The sequence below is a fragment of the Macrotis lagotis genome, chromosome 3, assembly GCF_037893015.1.
Source record: "Macrotis lagotis isolate mMagLag1 chromosome 3, bilby.v1.9.chrom.fasta, whole genome shotgun sequence".
Lineage (NCBI taxonomy): Eukaryota > Metazoa > Chordata > Mammalia > Peramelemorphia > Peramelidae > Macrotis > Macrotis lagotis.
In genome coordinates, this window is record NC_133660.1 from 292317988 (window position 1) to 292343066 (window position 25079).

The 25079-nt window shown below is 34.0% G+C and overlaps 1 protein-coding gene across 1 annotated transcript; it reads left to right on the plus strand.

Moving 5' to 3' along the window:
• The first annotated feature begins 22931 nt into the window (after nt 1-22931).
• Nucleotides 22932-23908, plus strand: LOC141516681 (olfactory receptor 5B2-like). The gene has a single exon (XM_074227679.1). It carries the CDS (start codon nt 22941-22943, stop codon nt 23883-23885), a length of 945 nt encoding a protein of 314 aa, XP_074083780.1. The 5' UTR covers nt 22932-22940; the 3' UTR covers nt 23886-23908.
• Nucleotides 23909-25079: the final 1171 nt, after the last annotated feature.

Below are 25079 nucleotides of genomic sequence, written 5' to 3' on the forward strand. Positions count from 1 at the left end.
TAGGTACTAATATATTGCCTCAGGAAGAAATATTTACCTCCTCATTTTGTAATTTCATTTTAAGGTTGAATTGTTGAGAAACAACGAAGAGGGAATTCTTGTTTAAACATGAGGTTAAAAGAATGACCATTGAAATAATTTACAATTCCAGAATCCTCTGATACTTAAGATCATCAATTTGGCTCTTAAAATGAATCAGGGAAGCAAGTCAGTCTGACAGATATGATAGGAAGAACCATGGTCCTTCATTCTTGGCATTTAGCTGAGCCACTAGAGTTAGGAAGTACTCACTTAAAACTGACCCACAAATCACTACATTCCATATCTAGATTCTTCTTTCAGTGGGATAGAGGATCTCTCTCTGAGGTTTGGGTGATTGGATGAGGAAAGCTACTTTCAGATATGCAGTGCACTGGAAAAGGAAACTGAGGTACTTCCTCATATCCCACTGGTGATTATATGAACATTAAATGAATAGACATTTCTTTATAAAGAGGTTAAAGAAATAGAGTTGCTTTATGGGAAGAAACATTTTATTATCTCTTAGTTACTTGTCTAGTCCCCTATGATTCTCTAAACCACATAATGTCTATAGCCTCTTTGCTATCTAGTGAACTCATCTCCATTATTTCTTGACTGTTGTGGTACTAAACATATTTATATGAATCATGTAAAAGGCCTGTCAACAACATCAGAATACCCAAAGGACTTCTCAAAGAAAACAGATCTGTGTCCCTAAAGACTAGAGGCATAATTATATATTAAACAATTAGTGAATTGAACTTCTGTGTGTGCTTTGGAGGAGCAAGTTCCTTCAAGCCCTTATCCTTGTACTCCCATACATGTAGTTACAGATAGCTTTTCCTGATGAATTTTAGTCTCAATTCTATGAACCATATGTGTGGTGTAATGGGCATCCATTATTTATTGTTATTATTGTTACCTAGAACCTGTTTTTCTGTGCTTTAGTCCATCAATTGATTTTACATGCAGAATAGATAATAATCAATGTATGAAAACTTTTTATCTTTCAGAATCATGAATTGAAGTGTTTCTCCAAGAAGATCTCTGATTTCTTCCCTGACCTTGATTATTTTTAGCGATGGGTAAATAAAAGTGCCCTCTCACTGGCAACATTAGAATTTAATAAACAATTTTGAAGTACCTAGCTGATATTAAAATGCTTGCTTTAGAATTTCCTCACATTCACAATGCTCATGCCTCTTAAGGAAGAAAAATGAAATTAGGGTGTGGATGTGTAAAATGTCCTTAATCGTATGATCTGACTGCCAAATGCATGCATTAGCATATTCTAATAGATTGTAATACTCAGAGCTAGTAGAGATTTCAGCAGTTGTTGAGGAAATAGAGACCAAGAGAGTACAAAGGACTCAATCAGACATTCCACATATAATAAAAAATAGTACCAAATGTTGAACTCATGAAATAATTCCAATTTCTTATGTGATTACTTACTTATATATTTATCATTTGTACTTTTCAGCCCTTCAAGATTATAATAAAAATTAATCTTTTATTTTTTTCCTGATGTTTTAAGGGATAGTTTTTATTCTATTTCTAGAAAGCCTATCAAATGAATACTTGGCATAAGTAGTTTTAGACCATTTCTTCTTCAATATTTTTCAATCATATCTAAGTCTTTGTTGCCCCCTTTGGGTTTTCTTGACAAAGATACTGGAATAATTTTCTGTTTCCTTCTCCAAAGCACTTTATAAATGAGGAAACTGAGGAAAACAGGCTTTACTCAGGTTCACATGGCTAGTAAGTATCTGAGGCCAAATTTGAACTTAGGTTTTATTGACTCCAGGTCCAAACACTATCCCATGTACCACATCACTGCCCTATAGTCAAGATAAATGTTTAAGGTAGAAAAGATTGGAACAGCTAGGTGGTGTGGTGAATACAGGATCTGTCCTAGAATCAGGAGAACCTGAATTCAAATTTGGACTTAGACACTTAATAATTGCCTAGCTGTGTGACCTTGGACAAGGCACTTAATTCCATTGCCCTGCAAAAACAAAAAGAAATGTAGAAAAGATTATTAAAATCTACTCAATTTTTCTTTTTTTTCTTTAGAAAGATTTTATTATGTTTGAGTTTTACAGTTTTACCCCATTTTTGCTTCTCTCCCCCCACCCCCCACAGAAAGCAGGCTGTTATTTACATTGTTTCCATTCTATACATTGATCTCAGTTGAATGTGATAAGAGAGAAATCATATCCTTAAGGAAGAAAAATGAAGTATAAGAGATTGCAAAATTACATAAAATAATGTTTATTTTCTAAATTGAAGGTAATAGTCTTTGGTCTTTATTCAAAATCCACAATTCTTTCCCAGATACAGATGGTATTCTTCATTGCAGATTGCCCAAAATTGTCCCTGGTTGTTGCACCGAAGGAATGAGCAAGTCCATCAAGGTTGATCATCACCCCCAAGTTAGTATTAGGGCGTACAATGTTTTTCTGGTTCTTCTCATCTCACTCAGCATCAGTTCATGAAAATCCCTCCAGGCTTCCCTGAATTCCCATCTCTCCTGGTTTCTAATAGTACAATAGTTTTCCATGACATACATACCACAGTTTGTTAAGCCAGTCCCCAATTGGAGGACATTTCCTTAGTTTCCAATTATTTGCCACTACAAACAAAGCTGCTATGAATATTTTTTGTACAAGTGATGTTTTTACCCTTTTTCATCATCTTGTCAGGGTACAGACCTAGTAGTGGGTATTGCTGGATCAAAAGGTATGCACATTTTTTGGTGGCCTTTGGGTATAATTCCAGATTGCTTTCCAGAAAGGTTGGATGAGTTCACAGCTCCACCAACAATGTATTAGTGTCCCAGATTTCTCACATCCCTTCCAACATTGTCCTTTTCTGGTCATATTGACCATTCAGGGGGTTTGAGGTGGTATCTCAGATATTCTTTAATGTGCATTTCTCTAATAAGGAATGATTGAGAGCATTTTTTTCATATGACTATGGATCACTTTGATTTCCTCATCTGTAAATTGCCTGTGCATATCCTTTGACTATCTGTCAGTTGGGGAATGGCTTGTCTTTTATTTTTTTTTTAAATTTGACTCAGTTCTCTGTATAATTTAGAAATGAGTCCTTTCTCAGGAATACTAGTTGTAAAAATTGTTTCCCAATTTCCTACATTTCTTTTGATCTTACTTAACAGTGGCTTTATCTGTGCAAAAGCTTTTTATTATCTAGTTTGTTTTTAATGATGTTCTCCATCTCTTCCTTGGTCATAAACTGCTTCCCTTTCCAAATATCTGCCAAGCAAACTATTCCTTGAACTCCTTGTTTGCTTATAATAATGTTTTTTATGTGTAAATCCTGTATCCATTTTGATCTTACCTTGGTATAGGGTGTGAGGTGTTGGTCTAATCTAAGTTTCTTCCATACTGGCTTCCAGTTTTCCCAACAGTTTTTATCAAAGAGAGAGTTTTTTCCCCAAAGCTGGACTCTTTGGGTTTATCAAACAGCAGACTATTATAATCATTTCCTATGATTGCACCTAGTCTAGAATCATATATTTGACAGAAAGTGAAAGATTGTTTTAGTTTTATTGGTTGATATTATTTTGTTAAATTTAACTCCATTGCTATGTAGTCTAATGTACAAAAGTCATATTCAATGTGACATTCCTGGCAAGAAAGCACTAAGACTTTCCATGAACAATTTTGAAGTAGGAAAAACCACAGCCTCTCAAAATTATCCCTTCTGTTTTTTTCATTGTTAATACAGAGTTCTTCATGATATCAAAATTAAATTTTCCTCTTCATTTCTTTCCTTCATTTTCCCCTCTATCTGAACTCTGGGACCAAATGATAATTTATTCTATACCTATTTCCCAAATTTTCAAAATCAATGAGAATCTTCCCTCATAGAGGCTTCTGTTCTTTTTTTTTTAATTCCTAATTCCTAGGGGGTGGCTAGGGGGAATAGTGGATAAAGCACTGGCCTTGGAGTCAGGAGTACCTGGGTTCAAATCCAGTCTCAGACAATTACCTAGCTGTGTGGCCTTGGGCAAGCCACTTAACCCCATTTGCCTTGCAAAAACCTAAAAAATATTTATAATTCCCTTAAATGATTCTCTAATGAAGAGACTACAGACTTTTCAATATTCTACTTATCTTCTTTTGAATGAATATGCTTCAGTTTACCAGTATCTTTCTTATATTGTGAAATGCAGAACTTAACATTTTTAGTCCCATGTGGAGTTTGTTCCTTAATATCCTTCTTAGACTTAAGCCTATTTTCCCATATAGACTAAGTGAAACCAGGTTACCACCATTCCCTTCTCACCTTACTAATGACAAACACTTAATATTTAATTTCAGTTTCTCCTGTTCGGTAGAGATATCTATAGATTTTGAATCAAAAATCATATGGTCTTAAAGTTATATATATATATATATATATATATATATATATATATATATATATATATTAATATCTGACTCCTAGCAGATTCGTTTACAAATAAGTAAGTACTAACTAAATAACTAAATGCTTATATTTTGGAAATAGCATTTTATTTTTTCCAATTTCATTCAAAGACAGCTTTCAGTATTCATTTTTAGGGGTTTTTTTTGCCAGACAAATGGGCTTAAGTGACTTGCCCAAGGCCACACAGCTAGGTGATTTGAACTCATGTATTCCTGACTGCAGAGCTGGTGCTCTATCCACTGTACCACCTAGCTTCCCCCAGTATTCATTTTTAAAAAGAAATTTTGAGTTTCAAATTTTTGTCCCTTCCTCCCATCTTTCTTTCCCCAAATGGCAAGCAATCTGCTATAGGTTACATACATGCAATCATATAAACATAATTTCATATTAGTCATGTTGTGAAAGAAGAAACAGAATAAAAGCAAAAAAATCACAAAAAACCCCAAAGACGTGGAAATATTATGTTTCGATTTTCATTCAGATGCCCTATTTCTTTCTCTGGATGTGGATAGCATTATAAATCTTTTGGAATTGTCTTGGATCATTGCATTGCTGAGAAGAGATATGTCAATCATATATTTCTGTTACTGTGTACAATGTTTTCCTAGTTCTACTCACTTCATTGAACATTATTTCATGTAAATCTTTTCGGGATTGTTCTGATATCCCCCTGCATTAAATGCATATTGATTTAAGTGATTATTTTGGGTGGTTTATGTTTTGGTTTTCTTATTTAAGGAACTTCATCTTTTAAGGTAAAGTCTATTGAATTTGGTTTAACAAAGATGTTTGACAGTGGAATGATATATAAATAATCATTAAAATCTTAATATCTGTGAAAATTCCTAAACCTCATATTATTTATGAGAAAAGGAATTGAACATGTGATAGCAGTACCTTTTCTCTATGAGCAATCAGGATCATGGAGAAAAACTACTAATATCACATTTCAACAGCTGCTGACTTTTTTTTTTTTTAGGTTTTTGCAAGGCAAATGGGATTAAGTGGCTTGCCTAAGCCCACACAGCTAGGTAACCATTAAGTGTCTGAGGCTGGATTTGAACTCAGGTCCTCCTGACTCCAGGGCCGGTGCTCCATCCACTGCTCCACCTAGCCTCCCCATCTGCTGATTTGTTAAAGGTTCTGCCCAGGGCTAAGTCATTTAGAAGGATTATTCTATTTTCAAGTTCAGTTGTTTTGACTCCTAGGTTACATCCTTCCTTTCCATTTCAGAATGTCCTAGTCTATTTTCTGCCTCAAGTACCTTCTCACTCCATTCCATTCATTCAGTAATGAAAGTGTTTTTCCTAAAATGATCATATCACCCCATCCCTCCCCCCCCCCACATCTCCCACTCAACAGATTCAGGTGGGTTCCTGTAACCTCTGGGAACAAACAAGAAATTCTCTCTTTGACATTCAAAGCCCTTTCTAATCCAGTATTTCCAATTTTACATATTATTCCTCATGCATACTCTTTGGTGCAGTGTTCCTGCCCTCCTAACTCTTTCACAAAACAAGACAATCCATCTTTTAGCTCCAAGCATTATCTCTGTCTTTCCTCCAAAGCTGGAAGACTTTCCCTCCTCTCTCCTAAATCCTGATATTCTTGGTTTACATTAAAACGTCAACTTCCTTCTGGAAATTTCCCCCAAAGCCTCTTGATTCTGATGCCTTCCCTGTGTTTCTTGCTTCCTGTCTCTTCTTCATTTAGTTAGCTTGCTTATTGCTGTTTGCAAGTTGCCTTCCCCATTGGATTGTAAGTTTTTGGAAGAGGATACTGTTTTTTGCATCTTTTTTTGCACTCTGATATGAAAATGCTAGTGTCAGAATTTACTCAGATTTATAATACTGCTGCCAAAAATTGTGTGTGTGTGTGTGTGTCTGTATAAAAGTTTATTAATCACATGTTTTGAATATCAAGTGGACATGGTCCCATATCATATAATCTAATAGATTGTAAGACTCAGTGTTGGAAGAAATTTCAGCAGTTATGTAGTTTACTGCTGAAGAAACTGAGATCTACAGAGTATAGGGACATGTCAGACATCCTATATAAAATAAGGAATAGAATAAAATGTTCAGCTCATGACCTCTCACCTTAATTTTAAATATGACAAATGATTTATATACCTTTTATTTGTACTTCTGTGCCTTCAAAGTTCATGATAAAGAATATGAGTTTTTAAAGTCTTCCTAATCTGTTAATGGATAATATTTATATTATTACTAGCAATCTAACAAATGACTTCATGATAGAAGTTTTGTCTATAGACCATTTTTGGTCCAATCATTGTCAGTTATATCTAACTTTTTCTCCATGGAGCTCTCTTGGAGAAGACAATGGAAACTGCAAAAACAATGGAGTAATTTCCTATTTCCTTCTCTAGTTCATTTTATAGAGGAGAAAACTGAGGCAAATAGGCTTAAGTGATTTGCTCAGTGTCCCATAGCTAGCAAGTGTTTGAGGCCAGATTTTTAGTTTTGATGTCCTTTGACATATAAAATTCTTCAAATCCATAGAGCTAAATGTCTTATCTTAGAGAATATGAAAAGACAATGATAGACATCTAGAAATGAGTCAAAAGATAGGCTTCTCTCTAGGAGAAGGAATTTAGCAAAAGAGAGAGAATGTAATTAGAACAAACTGAGGAAAAACATGAGTGCTACATTACAAAAGGCAGAGAAGAGAGTTACAAACTGTCTTAATTGATCAACAAGGAATCAAAATTAAGAAATGATGTTTGACTGTATCGATACACATACCCTCACTGATGATAATGGACAAAATGAGCATGTTCAGTTATGTTTTAGATCCAACCTTTGGTTTGGATAAGGTTTTTGATGTTATTTCTGTTGAGTAAATGGAGGTAGTAATTATATTCAAGTAAACATATATTTATATATGTATACACATATACACATACATACACATCTATGTATTTATATACTAGTCTTGTATACATAAACATAAAAATGAAAATATTAACACTTCACAAATAACTTTTATTATAGGGATCCTCAGCTTACTAATTCCTGACATCATATTACTTTCTAGGGAGAAAGAGCTATGAGTTTCATTCCCTGGGCAGATAGCTATACAAACACACTGTCTTTTTAGATTTGACTTGTTATGCATTCTGCAGCTCTTTGTTTGAACGCTTTTGTTTTGTCCTTAATTAGCAGCAGAAGTCCATTGGTAGAGTTTAAATATGAATATCAGGGCATTCTAAGAAGGTGGATGATGAATATCAGAAGCCATCCAGTGTCTTCATGATTCTGTTGTTACTATTTTTTTTGCCTTAAAGAGGATGGTTTTTCCCCTTACTGTTGTAGTTGATGCCTGAATCGACTTCCAAATTTTCTCTATGGAGAACATAACAGAGATGGATGATTTCATTCCTGTGGACTGACAGATGCTCCAGAGCTTCAAGTGGGATACAAAGTTTTAAATTAACCTTAAATTCCCAAATTAAGGTAAAACCATGACTGAAGGCATCAGTTTAACGGGAAATTGGGGTCTTTATTAATACATGGTGGCTTTAAGGAATTTTAGATGTATAACTAGAAAAGTCTGGTGAGAAAATGTGCAGCCACACATTCATTTATTTTATATCTTTGGTGAGCAACCTAGGATTGAAAGTACTGATGTTCTTGGAACCCCAGCTCCATCCTCCCATGTACTTTTTGCTCAGTAATATCTGCCTGAGGGATTGTATTTCTTCATTAGCCATTGCTTCCAAAAGATGGGATGGGAAAGAAGGTCATCTCCCAATATGAAACAAGGAAACTGTGAGCAGAAAGAAATATTGCAACCTTCCCCCTATTCCACATTGAGACAAATATTGTAAAACCAGCAAATCTCTACAAGTAAGAAATGTACCTAGTAAAGTAGACATGCTGTTAAAATAGCTATTTTAAAAATCCATTAAACCTTCTCTGGTATGTAATTTTATTTAAACTATTGTCTTCATCTTTTCTCACCAGATTCCTAGCTATGTATTATAAATTCCTTAAAGTCATCATGTATTCATGAAAACCAAAAATCCCAATCACCTTTAGTTAAAGCTTAACCTTAATTTGAGAATTTAAGGTTAATTCAAATGTCTGCATCCCTCAAACAAGTGCAGAAATATAGCCATATGTCATGCATTAAACTATACCTTAATCTTCCCCCATGCTGCCCTAACCTCTCCCTTAACTCCTCCCTGCCCAAGAGGTGGTTGCACTCCCCATAAGAGTTTTGCTCACCTTCTCCAAACTTATTTTAATTGGCTTTGGCTAATCAGTCTGGCTGTTTAGTTACAGTTATATTCCTCTTACTCTTCCTTGTATTCTTTTGGAGTTGTTTTTCTTTGCTTAAACTTAATATCTTCTTAAAAAAAAACCCTATCTTTACTTTCATTCAGGTAGAAGTAAGTCTCTCCATAAGTGTGTTCTATACAATAATAGTCCCCCTTTCTGAACTCTCTTGTCTATAATCTGAGGAAAAAGAGTTCTATAAAACGTTAGGAAAACTGTTGAGAAGGCAAAAGCACTAGTATTTATAAGATTATATCATAATTATAAATATTTATCAAAATTTTAATTTTTAGAAAACATAGGTTTCCAGTGAAAAATCAGATAAGACAAGAAGATCAATGTTTTAGGAACATGAATTTGACAATCATTTGAGATGTAATATTCTTCTGCAAGATGCTTTATTTTTTAAAAATGTGGAAGTATCCACATTGTTTTTGATGGCATTCAAAAATGAAGTGAAAAAGGAAAGAATAAAAATAGAAGGTAGAGGAGGAGCCCAATGGCAGAGTAAAGGGAAGGACTTGTTGAATTGTCCCACAAGCCACTCCAAACTTTTAAACAGTGACTCTAATCAAATTTTAGAGTGTCAAAACACGCATAAACACTGAATGAAAAAAAAGACATTTTCATCCCCATGAAAACTTAGAAAATTGGCATGAAGGATTTCTGCCTTGGTGTGAGAGACAAGTGCAAAGTAGCCTGTGGGAAGAATTAACCCCGACAATACAAGAGCAGAAGGTAGGGTGACAGGGTCAGTGGCAGCAGTTGTGATTTCTAGACCTCTCAGTCCAGAGATTGCCAAGGTCTTGGAAGGTCTGTGGCCCTGAAGTGACCGTGGAGCACAGTCCAGCAAAGATCTCAGCATTGTAGACCAGGCCCCAATGGATCAGGAGCTGTCCTTGGGAGATACTGAATCAGCAGAGGCAGCTGCTTCCAGAGCTTTCAGTCCACACAGAATAAGGGGGCAAGAAGGAGATTACAGGTGTCTCCTTAATATTATTGAGGCAAGCACTCTATTGCTTTGTCCATACTTAGATCTGCATCACAGCCTCAGGTTGCAGTCCCAGGAAGAAGAAGCAGAAGCCCAACAAAGTCTACTGTCTCATTGGAGCAGGTGTTACTCCTCTCAGTTCCAGGGCAGAAAGGAGTGCTGGTGGTCATCTACACACCAGGGAACAGGTCAGGAGAGTAGTCAAAAACTTCTCCTTAGATCGTAAGACCTTGGAAGAATTAAAAACGTGCAAGCTTTTAGAAATCTCTCTGAGAACTGCTGAAAAATCTACAAAAGCTTGGGATACTGTGCCCCACATGTTAGAAGCAGAGCCCTACTTTAGCAAAGAGTTAAAATCAAGTCATATATCAGGGAAATGAGCAAACAATAGAATAAAAAACATCTGACTCTAGATGGTTCCTATGGGAATAAGGAAGATCTAAATACACACTCAGAAGATAAAAAATCAAAATTTCTTCATTCAAAGATACCAAGAAAAACACTGAATTCATCTCAAATCTTTTGAGAACACAAAAGAATTTTGAAAACCAAGGAAGGGAGGTAGAGGAAAAATTGGAAAGAGAAATGAGAATGATGTGGAGAAAATCATGAAAACTGAGTCAGCAGTTATGTGAAATGAGAAAAAATATCAAGGTAAATAGCATCTTAAAAACTAGCCTGAATCAAATGGAAAAAGAGTTTAAAAAGTCAATGAGGAAGTGAATATCTCAAAAAGAAGAATTGGTCAAATGAAAATGGAGATACAAAAGCTCACTGAAGAAATAAATTCCTTAAAATACAGAATTGATTCAAGTGAAACTGGTGACTTTTTGAAAAATCAAGAAACAAAAAAGCAAAACCAAAACAATGGAAAAAGTAGGTGAAAATGTGAAATATTTCATTGGAAAAAAACTGACTTGCAAAACAGATTCATAAGGGATAATTTAAAGATTATTGAACTACTTGAAATCCATGACCAAAAAAAAATGAGCCTAGATGTCATTTTTTCCAAGAAATTATTAAGGAAAGCTGCCTTGATAATCTAGGAGCAGAGGGGAAAATAGCAATTGAAAGAATCCACTGATTATCTTCTGAAAGATATATATCGAAAATAAAAACTACCAGGAATATTACAACCAAATTTCAGAGCTCCCAGGTTGAGGAAAAAAATATTGCAAGAAGCCAGAAAGAAACAATTCAATTATCATGCAGCCACCATCAGCATAACTCAAGATTTAGTTGGTTCTCTATTAAGGAATCATAGGACTTCATATTTCAGAAGACAAAAGAATACCCAGCAAAACTGTACATATTCTTTCAGGGGAAAAGAAGCACATTAGGATACTTTTAAATGTTCCTGATGAAAAGAACAGAGCTTAATAGAAAATTTAATCTTTAAATATGAAACTCAATTGAAGCATTAAAAGGTAAACACAAAGGGTAAATCTTAAGGGACTTGATGTTGCACTGGCCATATTCTTGTATGGGGTGATGATAATGATAATTCAAATTAACTTTCTTTTTTATGAGAGTTGTTAGAAAGAAGTTATATAGACAAGGCACAGTTGGACATTGAATATGAAGATTATATATTAGAAAGGAGTTTAGGGATGAGAGCAATGTACTGGGAGAAAGGAAAAGGGGGTAACAAGTGGGGTAAATTATTTCACATAAAAAGGTAAGAGAAAAAATCTTTTGTAGTGGTGTGGGAGATGGGCAAGTTGAGGGAAAGTGAGTGAGTGAGCCTTACTCTCACTGAAATTGGATCAGGGATAGAAATATACACACATTTAGTTGTGTAAAGAAATCCATCTAATCCTAGAGAAAAGTAGAGAAGGGAGATGATAGAAGGGAATGAAGATTGTGTGAGGGAGAAATGAGGTGCAAAACAAGTGAGGAAGGAGAGAGTGAAAGAAGAGAGAATATAGAATAAACGAGGGTTAAGGAATAGGAGGGAGGGAAATACAGTCGACTATAATAACTTTCAAACTCGATAAATTTGAAAGAAGCTTCTCTGATAAAAATCTCATTTCTCAAGCACTGAGTACTCAGTCAAATTTATATAAAAAATTAGATCATTCCACAATTCATAAAACATCAAAAGATGTGAACAGTTTTCAAATGAACTCATCAACACTACCTGTGATCATATTAAAACAAAGTCAACTCACTATGATAGAAGAAATGTGAACTAGAACAATTCTGAGGTTCTACTTTATACCTATTGGTTAATAGGACAGGAAGAGAAAATGACAAATGCTGGAAGGGTTATAGTGAAAATGAGACATTAATGTACTGTTGGAGGATTCATGCAATGATTCAAACTTCTGTAGTACAATTCGCAACTATATCCAATGTATAAAAAACCATGACAACCCTTTAACCTAGTGTTACCACTACCATGTCTGTAATCCAGAAGGGATGAAAAATAGGAAGCAAAAGGAGCTCTCCTTCTCTTTCTGCATATATATTTATGTATACATATATATGTATACACACACATATATATATATATATACATATACATATGCACACATAAGTATGTATGTATGTATATACATATTTTTAGCATCTCTTTTCCAGTGCAAAGAACTGAAATTTAATTGGATACCCATTGGTTGGAGACTGGCTGAAAAAACTGTGGTATGATTATGAAGAATGCTATCTGCTATAAAATGAACTAAGATTTTTAAAGTACCTAAAAACAATTTAGTGCTACATAGACATTTTTATTGTTAATACTGATGTAGAAAGGAGAGAGAATTTGATGATGAATAGAAGTAGAATGTTTGACATTGGCAAGGAGAACATTCCCTGAGTTCTCTGAAATACAGGCAAATGAAAAATAAACATGAGATAATGAAGTGGTTTCAGTATATGTAGTTGTGGAGAAGATGACAGTTTTCTCTGTGAAGATATAGAATGACTCAAGTAGGAAAGGAAGTTTTAGGGGAAAGAAAAGGAACACATTAAAATAGTATATTTTGGAATGTGGGGTTGAACATTAAGTAGGGAAGTATAGGTAGATTACATTAGGCCAGTGAGGATTCAAGAAGAGAAGAAATCAATGAGCTGACCTCATTCCTTATGAAACCTGGATAGTCTACCTGTGGCATGCCAAGATATTGAATTACTTCCATTTAAATGATTTTAGGAAGATTCTGGTAGATTAAGGTATCCAACTCTGAGTTATTTTCTCAACACTACACTGCCAAGCTTTGAAACTGCCACTGAGGGTGCAAATTTGATAGGCTGGCTGTTTAAATGCCAAACATATTCTTGCCATAAAGATTATTTTTTGGAAAACACATACAGGACATGTGCTCATAGTGGGATCAGAAAAATGGTGCAAGAACATGTTCATGATCTTTCTTAAGGCTTTAAAATTGATTGTGTAGCATAGGAGACACAGGTATTTGATTTCCCAGCATGGCATGCCATCATCAGAGATGATACTGTACTCTGATAGCAAAGCAGAATTGAAATAGGTCAAATGACATTAAGATGCACAAGTTTAGAGAACTCACCCCAAATGTTCACATGTATCATTTGTGCTTGATCTATAGTAGAGCATTGTAAACTCCTACTGGGTTCATCAGCCACAAAAGGACACACTGAAATTTAACTCTAACATAGCAATGCCATTGTGATCCTCTTTAGAGGACCCATCCAGAGAGTTTGGGGTCAAGAGACTGGTCTATGACTGGAAAACCTGAGCTCTGGTGACTCTTGAGTTGAAAGCCTCTGCAGAACTCTGATTTGATAACACAACTGCATCATTCATGGTCTCACTATTCCAAAAGCCCTGTTTCCAAACTTCTTGAACTTGATCACATCCTACTGGTTAATTTCTGCTCATAACGAAGCTGCATCATTGTTTTTACTCTGTAAGCTAATTTTGCGGTTTTCTTCTATAGGAATTGTGTAATGTTTTCAATAAACTGGCTCTGTCAGTCGTCCTGCTGATATTCCCCACCTGAGTGTTAATGCATTTTCTTTTCTCTCCTGAACTGAATCCTTCCCCTGGTGGACAGGGGGGACTCTAAATTTTGTGCCCAACATGGGGCTTGAACCCAAGACTCTGAGATTAAGAGTCTCATGCTCTACAGACTAATAATATTAATTGTTACAATTGCATTTTTTGAGTAACAAATTGTATGATTGGTTGTATTCTCCACCTGTAATTGGTACATGGTTACATGGTATTATAGAAATAGAAATAAAATTTCAGTTTTGTTGTAATTATGATATTGATCATTTGTTGTTTGTTTCTCATTTAAAAAAATATCTTTTGGTATTGACAATTTGTTTATTGGCTAATGACATCCAAATAGCCTGCCAAAGGAGACTTGATTCCTGAAAAGACAGCTGATGAGATAATTAAATGGTTTTATCATCCCACCCTTTTGGGGCATTGGATCCAGAATATTATACAATTATGTCTTATATTAATTCTCTTTATGTTTTTCTTTTGTTGCTTACCAAGTTTTTTCAATTTTTTTTTCTGTAGCCAAAGCCACTATATATGCTTATCAATAGAGTTCATTATCCTGTCACCTAGGTTGAGCATCAGGTAGGGCAATTGTGAGTTTGTTGTGTAAACAGAAAAGAGGGAAGTGTAGAGGCTTCTCAATAGAGTTTGGGGTCAAGATACCACTTAGGGCAGGAAAATCTAATATCTGGTGACCTTTGAGCTGAAAGCCTCCACAGAACTCTGATTTGATAACACAACTGTGTCATTCGTGAATTCACTATCTGATAAGCCCTGTTTCTGAACTTCTTGACCTGGGTCACATCCTGCTGGATTAATTTCTGCCCATAACAAAATTGTTTTTACTCTGTATGCTATTTTTGTGGTTTTCTTCTATAAGAATTGTTTAATATTTTTAATAAAGTGGCACTGTCATTTGTCTTGCTGATATTCCCTACCTAAGTGTTAATGTGTTTTCTTTTCTCTCCTGAGCCGAATCCATCCCTGCTGGATGTGGTAACTCTACAATCCTCTTTGTGAAAGAATAATAACCAACCAATCTATGGCTTGTCCTTCTATTAGGTAGAAACATTCTAGGTAGTAGGTATATGAAAGCATGAACAACATAAATCATCTTTTCCCTATTTAGGGTACCAATTACAAGGTAACCCTTTGACACTCCATTTAGGATATTTATCTAGCTTAATAAAGGGCAAAATCTTAAAGAGAACAGGACAAAATTGCCAGGAGATGCCTCAGTAAAACCTAAATTCTTCCATATTGGTACATTTCAGACAGACTGAATTCTCAGGAAACTTGAAGAGAAAATTCTTTTCAAAGATGGATTGAGAAATTTGGCTGCAGAAGTCATTTAAACGTCTGAAAACCCATTCTGTTGTTGACTATTCCAACTTGGTTCTTAAGAAAGCATAAGAGAAACCGATTTTAGAAATTCATGAAAGAATGAAGCATGAACCTACATTTCCCTGAGAGGCAGGAGGCTGAGCTGCCAGAGTAGGGAGGCATTTGCTTTCAAAGTGATCAATACATTAATCTTCATTGTTTTCAAGACTGATGTAAAAGAGGGGCAAAGAATCACTCTAATTTTTGTTGGTTCCATTGTGGAAATGTTTTTGAAATAATTAGTGAACTGGAAAAAAGGAAATTGGTTTATTCTTTAATATTCTACATAACACAAATGTAATTTATTTGCTTGGAAATTACTTTAAAGGCTTAATTGAAATCTAGTCATATTTTTGGAAGCCTCAGTGCACTTGCCCCTATAAAACTATACTGTTTCTGTGAATGTGTTTTTCTTGATTAGAACAGGTTGCTGCCTAGTGAGGCTCATGTCCTTCATTTCTTGACTCTCCCAATGGCAGATTTCCTTTCTACACAACAAAAAAATGTTTTGACAACAACTCAACACTCCTAGGGCTTCCCTTAGAAATCAGGACTGCATCTGTATACACTAGAGAACTAATTATATTTTCGATTTAGCTAGTTGTAAATGTGGGTATTCTCAGATGAATAATTTCCCCTGAAGAGAAGCTATATTTTCATATCTTGATATGTCCATTAATATGGAAAACCTTTCATGATTTCATTTGAATTAATTTCAGTGAAACAAAAGTACAGTCAGGAGGTTGGTCTATTATTCTTTAGTCTATCTGAAAATATTTCTTCCATGCTTCATGCCAACTATTAACTTTGCTTGCATGAAATCCATGTACATTATTGAGGATAAGTGATTTTGATGAAGAATTCTGATCTTTTAAACAGACTGGAGTTTCTTCATTGGGGCCTCTTCTCCTTCACAAAATAAAGGTTTGAATTGAAGATAGGTAAGTGAAGGTGCTCTTATCCCTTAGAAAATTTTAACCCATACTGAAAGAATCAGGAAAATTTCTTTTAATGCCATCTTGATGTCAAATCTTATTCATGTTTATAATTTGTCACATATAAAATCAAAAGAAAAGGAGGGATTTGTATATAGTTAAAATTATAGGTTTTAATATTAAAATAACAAATTTTATAATTATTCTCAATGGAATGCTGAAATTTTGAGAAAATAGCAAGCTTTCTTAAATTTCTAAAAATTACAACTCAATCAAAAGTTGAAAGACAAAAATGGCAATTTGTCTCTGAGTTTTGGGGCAAAGTGGAAGCATTCAGCTATCCTTGTATATACTAGACAAATGGGCTATGAGCCCTAGAGAGGTTCTCCTTTAAAGATCCAAATGGGGGAAACAATATAATTCCTTTTTCTCCATAGTTCAATGGAGAAATCAAATGAAAACTTTGCATTTCTGTAATGAATGTCACTTCATTTCATCAGAAACCATCACGAGCTAATTTGAGACAAAAATGAATCACCTATTGCTTCAAATATGAAGAGATAAATTCAAGATTCTGCTTCTAGTATGGGCAGAGGCTTTCTCAGACTTTGAATTCAACCATTAGATAATGGCAAAGAAATTCTCCTACAATAACTCTTATTTTTTTCTCTGTTTTATGCTACTATTTGAAGACCTTTATTGAAGTTGCCAGATCAGTTCTCCTCCTTTGAGTCTTGGCATTTTGTCACAGGGGACATTCTGGATATCAGAGCTCTAGCAATAGGCCATGTTCAGATCTACAATATTCGTGACACAAAAAAGTAAAAAAAATCTTGTCTTCTAGTTTTCTTGTTCCCCATAATTAGTCAACAAGATATTTTGAGATAGAAATTATTTAGCATTTTCAGTTTTCTTTTAAAATTTTCATTTGATCTTTACACTAACTTTTGTGAGATAGGGGTTATTATCATCTGTATTTTCTAAATGAAGAAAAAGGTGAGAAAGATTAAGTTCATTGCCCAGACTCATATAGATCCTACATATCTTGGACAAGATTTGAACTCAATTTCTTTTGACTTCACATACTTTATTTTATAGCACTGTACTGAGCTATTCTCTGAGATCACACAAACAAATTACCTGAAACACAGTAGACCAGTTAAAAACTTATGAAACATACAATTTTATTGTTGTATTGATTAAGATTAAGAGAAAATGAGGAGCTTGTCTAAGATAACAGAGTACATTAGAGTCAGTGGTAAGCTACAATCAAGTTTACAACTCAGGTCTTTTTAGCCTTTCCTCAGTATTTGCCAATCCTTACAAAGTAAACTATTTGGAACTGGAGTACTGGAGTTCACACCCTTGCTTTGACATTTGACCTTAGACCATTGGCTTCTCTGTGTCTCAATTCCTTCTTTTGCAAAATGAAGGAAACAGATTAGATCCACTCTAGTATTACCAACTCTATGTCTATGATCTTATAAGAACTATTTAGGTTCATTATTAATATTCATTTTTCTTTCCCAGAGATTGCTTTATGAATTCCATCAATTCACTCAAATAATTCAGTTCAATCAGTATTATTCGATGCTCTCTATGTGCCAGTCTTTGTGTTAGCCTCTGATGATATGAAAATGAATAAAAAAAACATAAACAATTCCTACCATCCTACCTAGACATTCCTCTGTGAGAAAACTGTACACAGAGAAGTCTATACCGCTGATATTCTAAGATAATATAAATCATTCAAGTAGGGGCACTAACCCTAGAAGGAACAGGAAAGTTAAGAATATAGGAATTCACAATTAATTTATATCTTTAGAGCCATCAGGAATTCTCAGAATTATATCACTGAAATAGACCATTTGAGGCATGGGATACAGTTGAAAAAGACACATAGTTTGAACATGGAAGCTACTGGGTTCCAGAATATATGACATCAGTGTTCCTGAAATGAGGAAACACATGAGAGATAAATCTGGAAGGATAAATAAGAGAGCAATGGTAAAGGACTTTGAATGCCAAATACAAACACACACACACACACACAAACACACACACACAAACACACACACACAAACAAGCAAGAATCATTTTGGAAGCAGTAAGCATCCCATGAAGGTGGATTTACATCCTAAAATAATATAATATCACATAAACTAATGGATTTTATGCTGGATATATTCTGACTTCCATCTCTTTTTTTTAGAAAATGTATTTAATTTTGACTTTACAATTTCCCCCATAATTTCACTTCTCTCTGTCCAACCCCCACAGAAGGCAGTCCATTAGTATTTACATTGTTTCTATGCTATACATGATCTAAATTGATTTCCTCATCTGCAAATTGCCTTTGATCATTTGATCATTTGTCAATTCAGTAATGGCTTGTTTTTTTTCTTTATTTGACTCAGTTCTCTATATATATTAGAAATAAATCTTTTTTTCAGAAATATTAGTTGTCAAAATTGTTTCCCAATTTATTACATTTCTTTTTATCTTAGAGTGGTTTTGTCTGTACAAAAGCTTTTTAATTTAATGTGATCAAAGTTATCTAGTTTGTTTTTAAATGTTGTTCTTCATCTCCTGCTTGCTCATAAACTGCTTCCCTTTCCATAGATCTGACAGGTAAATTAGTACTTGATTTTCTAGTTTTCTTATAATGTTGTCTTTCATGTCTAAAGCCTGTATCCATTTTGATCTTATCTTGCTATAGGGTATGAGGTTTTGGTTTAATCCAAGTTTCTGCCACACTAACTTCCCTTTTCCCCAACAGTTTTTATCAAAGAGAGATCTTTTATCCCAATAGCTGGACTCTTTGGATTCATCAAACATCAGATTAACTATAGTCATTTTCTGATATTGCACCTAGCCTGTTTCACTGATCCACCATTCTATTTCTTAGTCAATACCAGACAGTTTTGATGACTGATGCTTTATAATATAACTTAAATCACTTAGGGCTAATCCACCTTCTTTTGCACTTTTTTCATTAAATCCCTGGAAATTCTTGACTTTTTATTTCTCCATATGAATCCTTTTTATTTCTCCATATGAATTTACTTGCAATTTTTTCTAACTCATTAAAGTAAAAATACTTTGGAATTTTGAGTGGTTGGACAAAAAATAAGTAGATGAATTTCGGTGGAATTATCATTCTTATTATATTAGCTCGGCCTATCCATGGGCAGTTGATATTTGTCCAGTTTTTTGAATCTGATTGTATTTGTGAGAGAAGTGCTTTGCAGTTGTTTTCAGAGTGGCTGAGTCTGCCTTGGTAGGTAAAATCCCAAGTGTTTTATATCATCTTATTATTTTGAATGGAATTTCCCTTTCTAGCTCTTTCTGCTGTATCTTGCTAGTAATGTATACAGAAATGCTGAGGATTTGTGAGGGTTTATTTTATATCCTGTGACTTTGACAACATTGCTAATTGCTTCTAGGAGTTTTTGTGATGATTTTTTAGGATTCTCTGGTTATACCATCATGTATCTGCAAAGAATTAGAGTTTTGTTTCTTCCTTCTCAATTCTAATGCCTTCAAATTCTTTTTTTCCTCTTATTGCTAAAGCTAACATTTCTAATACCATATTGAATAGTAGTGATGATAATGGACATCCTTGTTTCACCCCTCATCTTATTGGGAATACGTCAAGCTTATTTATTATCCCCATTGCATATAATGCTTGTTGATGGTTTCAGATAGATGCTGCTTATCATTCTAAGGGGAAAGCCATTTATTCCTATACTCTCTATTGTTTTTAGTAGGAATGGGTGTTGTATTTTGTCAAAGGCTTTTTCAGCATTTTATTGCTATAATCCTTATTGCTATAAGCCAATAACAATAATTGTTATTGATATAATTAATTATACTAACAGTTTTCCTAACACTGAACCAACCCTGCATTCCTGGGATAAATCCTGCTTGGTCATGGTGTATTATCCTAGTGATAACTTGCTGTAATCTCTTTGCTAAGATTTTATTTAAGATTTTTGCATCTATATTCATCAAGGAAATAGGTCTATAAGTTTTTTCACTGTATAAGCATCCTATTAGTATAACAGAAAAAGTCAGGCAGAGTTCCATCCTCACCTATTTTGTTAAAGATTTTATATAGAATTTTAACCAATTGTTCTTTAAATGTTTGATAAAATTCACTTATGAATCACTTTGACCCTGGTGACTCTTTCTTAGGGAGTTCAATGATGGCTTGTTGAATTTCTTTTTCTGAGATAGGTTTAAGTCTTTGCTTTCCTCTTCCTTTAACCTGGGCAACTTATGTTTTGCAAATATTCATCCATTTCACTTAGATTATTAAATTTATTGGCATACAGTTGGGCAAAATAATTCTGCTTTTTTACTTTAATTTCCTCCTCATTGGTAGTGAGTTCACATTTTTCATTTATGATACTGGTAATTTGGTTTTGTACAATCTTTTTTTAATCAAATTAACCAGAGATTTGGAAATTTTATTGTTTGTTTTCATAAAACCAACTATTGGTTTTATTTATTCAAAAGTTTTTTTTGTTTTTAATTTCACTAATTTCTCCTTTAATTTTTAGAATTTCTAAATTGGTATTTAATTTGGGATTTTAATTTATTCCTTGTCTAATTTTTCAGTTGCATGTTTAATTCATTGATTTCCTCTTCTTCCAATTTGTTCATGTAAGCATTTAAAGATATACTATATCCCCTGACAACTACCTTGGCCATATCCCATAAGTTTTGGTATGTTGTTTTGTTATTATCACTATCTAGGATAAAATCATTAATTCTTTCTATAATTTGCTGTTTGATCCACTCATTCTTTAAAATGAGGTGATTTAGTTTCCAATTAATTTTGGATCTATTTGTCCCTGGACCATTTTTGGATGCGATTACTTCTAACTCTTTCTATGCCACTTCCTTCATCCTCAATCTTAGTAGAAAAAGATATCTTCTTTCTTGAATTCCCTCTTTCCACCTATTGCACACACTAATGATAATGATGATAACTTTCATTAACCCATATTCTCTTCTCCTTTTATTTTATTTTAGGAAAAGAGATGATTTCATAAAAGATACCTTCTCTTATAATGATCCCCTTGTCAATATAAGCTTCTTTATTTCTGTTCTCTATTCTCTTTTCATTGCTCTGATAACAATTTTGATGGCCAATTAGATTTCATTCATTTTTTTTTAGTGTGTGACTCTGAGTGAGTCACTTAAATTTTGTCTGCTTCAGGTTCTTCCTTTGTAAAATATAACATATATATGTATACACACACATACATACACACACACACATACATATATATATATATATATATATATACACCTATGTATATTGGTTTATCGATCTATACAAATATCGATATCTGGCTCTATATAGATACAAATCTCTCATTTTTCTCATTCTCTATCATCTATCTGTCTATCTATCTCTCTATCTGTTTATCTATAATATCATTTAATATCCTTCATTATCCTGGGGAAAAATTAACTAATTTTTAAAAAAAATAATCTATAAACTTTATTATGCTATTTCAATTCTGGGTTTTGTTAATGATTTTTGAGATGGTTAGAGGGTGCAGAAGATAGTTCACCAGGTCTGAAGTCAGGAAAGGTTGAGTTCAAATCTGGCATCAGATACATACTAGTTTTGTAATCCTGAGGAAGCAAAACTATTTGCTTTAGTTTCCTCATCAATAAAATGAGCTGGAGAAAGAAATGGCATACCACTTCAATATCTCTACCAAGAAAATTCCAAATGAGTTCAGATAGACTCAAATATAACTGAAAAGTGAGTGAGTGAAAAGCAAGACTGGGACCAGAGGAAAGAGGATTGAGAAACAGAAATAAAGAAATTTACATTGACTTGGTGATGATTATAGGAGAAAGCAATCTTTTATAAAAGCATCTTTTCCCCTAAAATAAAGCAAAAGAGAATATGGAATACTGAATATTAGCATCATTAACATTATTGTGACAAATAGATGAAAGGGGGAATTCAGGAAAGAAGACCTCTTTCTCTGATAAGATGGAGGATGAAAGAAGTAGTGTAGGAAGATTTAGAAGAAAGGAAAATATTTTAGAATAAAATATTTTTCAAAGTGGCCTTGGAGATTAATTGGAGATGAATAGGTGAATTGCTTTAGGCATGTGAGCACCCAAATAAGAGATGATAGCATGAATTTGTAGTGAATTCATTGTCAATAGGGTAATGGAACTCATTCATTTGTATATTAATACATATAGAAATTGGGAATATTAGACCTAACCAAAGGTGGAGTAACTGGTATAACTATGAAGTGTTATTAATCCTAACACAAGTATTAGAATATGGCAATATCAGTCAGGCACATGAACATGACTATGAGGATAATGAAGGCAGATTAGAATAAGGAGGATGAACTTGGTATATAGAAACTGATGTTCAGAATAAAGCTCAATTAGAAGTAGACTATATGATGAAGAATTAATGAAATGTTATTCAAGAGAGGAATTTCAGAGTTCTGTATGATGGAGGTAGAAAAATAGTGAGCAATTCATCCTGGATAGAAGCATTTTTCTGTTTAGCTAGAGTCAATATAGAAATCATAGCTGCTCAGAAGGTTAAAATTCAGTAATAAAAGTTCATTAATGAGTGCAGAAGGGGATTTTCCATATTGCAATATGCTATGGAAAAAATCATATTTGTGGCACTGATATTGTTGTGTTATATAACCCTCTATAAAATATCTTGTCCTACAAGAAGCTCAGTTTCATATTTTGATCAAACACATGATTCTATGAACTAGAGAGAATATTGATTACTGTCATAATTTATCTTTTTTTTTCTTTTCCTAGGTGAATCACTTAAGTCTTTAAAATCATTCATGGAAAATGGATCAGAAGTGAAGGAGTTCATACTTGTGGGAATTTCAGATGTCCCAGAGTTTCAAGTGCCCCTTTTTTTAATTTTCACTATCATCTACCTCATTACTCTAGTGGGGAATCTGGGGATGATAGCCCTGATTTTTCAGGATCCCCGTCTCCATACCCCAATGTACTTTTTCCTCAGTAACCTTTCTCTGGTAGATTTTGGTTACTCCTCGGCTGTTACTCCAAAAGTGATGGCTGGGTTCTTCCCAGGTGACAAAATTATTTCTTACAACGGATGTGCTACGCAGTTATTCTTCTTTTTGGGTTTAATTACTTCTGAAAATTATTTCCTAGCTGTCATGGCCTATGATCGCCATGCAGCTGTGTGTAAACCCCTTCATTACACCACCCTCATGACATCCAGTATATGTACTCGTTTGGCCATTGGGTGCTATGTCTATGGTTTTTTTACTTCTGCTGTTCTCACAGGAAATACTTTTATTCTCCACTTCTGTAAGTCAAATGTGGTGCATCACTTCTTTTGTGATATTCCACCACTCATGGCTCTCTCCTGCTCTGACATGCATATTAATGAAATGATTGTTGTCTATATAGCATCATTTAACTGTTTCATTGCCTTTTCCATCATTTTGATATCCTACACTGTCATCCTTATTACTATCTTGAAGATGCACTCAGCTGAGAGCCGGCAGAAAGCCTTTTCCACCTGTGCTTCTCACCTCATAGCCGTGTCTATTTTTTATGGAACAGTAATCTTCATGTATTTACAACCAAGTTCTAGTCATTCCATGGACACAGATAAAGTTGCATCAGTCTTCTACACTATGATAATTCCCATGTTAAATCCTCTGGTGTATAGTCTGAGGAACAAAGAAGTCATAAATGCTTTTAAGAAAGTTATAAATGGGAAAAATGAGAATTTGGGTTCTCTTTTATAAGAAATAAACTTTTCTATGATTTCTTTTGTCCACTTTCATCTTTAAAGCACACCTTTTCTATATCCTTGAAGTATAAATACTTTTCCCACATAATGAAAATGAACGAATCAATGGAAAAGACCCTAATCTTGTGAAAATTAATTACAAGAGGAAAAGAGGTTTGCAGAGGATGAAATGAATAGATAGTGTCATGGAAGCAATGAGCATGAATTTTAGGATATAGTGGAGGGAGAAGGACATGGAATATTATGATCAATGAGGTTATGAAGAGTTAGAAAATGACTGAATAACAACAGCAACAAAATCTCTGTGTCCTGCAAGTTAATTCTCTTATGGCTCAAGGATTCTTAATACTCCCTGATCCAAAACCTGGGAATCATATCCCTTTCTGGATTCCTAAATTTGATTCTGTGATATATGATTTTCATAAGTTTGGCAAGTCTCAAAATTTTCTTCCAATACTATCCTTATATTGAGGATTTTAAAAAGTTGAATAAACCATCTATTCATTTTTTCAACTTATATTTTAGAGTATTTCATGAAATTAGAAAGTAGATTCAGAACTTTATTCAATTACACATTCTCATAATCCAATTAGAGACAATTTACTTGATTTTGTATGATTTTTATTGATTTTATTTATGATTTATTGATTTTGTCCTGTAACTTGATAAGTCATAGTTCCCTGTCTATTTAATTCAAACTTTAATTAACTGGTTAATGAATTTACTTGAAATCCAGTTCTTTTGATAGTATTATTCTATATGTGCCCTGCCATAGGAGATTCTGGCACCCCAAGGCTAAACTTTAGGGATGTCTAGTTTGCCCTCCAAAGAAATCTGGATGTTTACTTTTTTATGCTTTAAATGAAAATTTCAAAGCATTCAGAGGAAAAGAAAGGAATGTTGTTAGACCCATTACAAATTTCAAGTTACTTATATTGTTCCCTGTGTTCTATGGAGCTAATTATGTAATCCTTAGTACCTTCATGCCAATTACTCTGTCCTGTGTTTTTATTCTCTACTCCCCCCCAACTTATATGTTTTTATTAAGAGGGAGATATGCTCTTGCTGAGGCATGTGCTTTAATGGCAAGTAGCATTCCGTATTAATAAATTAATATTTTGCTTCTATCAATATGCCTCAGTTGACCTTTTGTTATATTACTTTCATATCAAATCACAGATAGGCACCA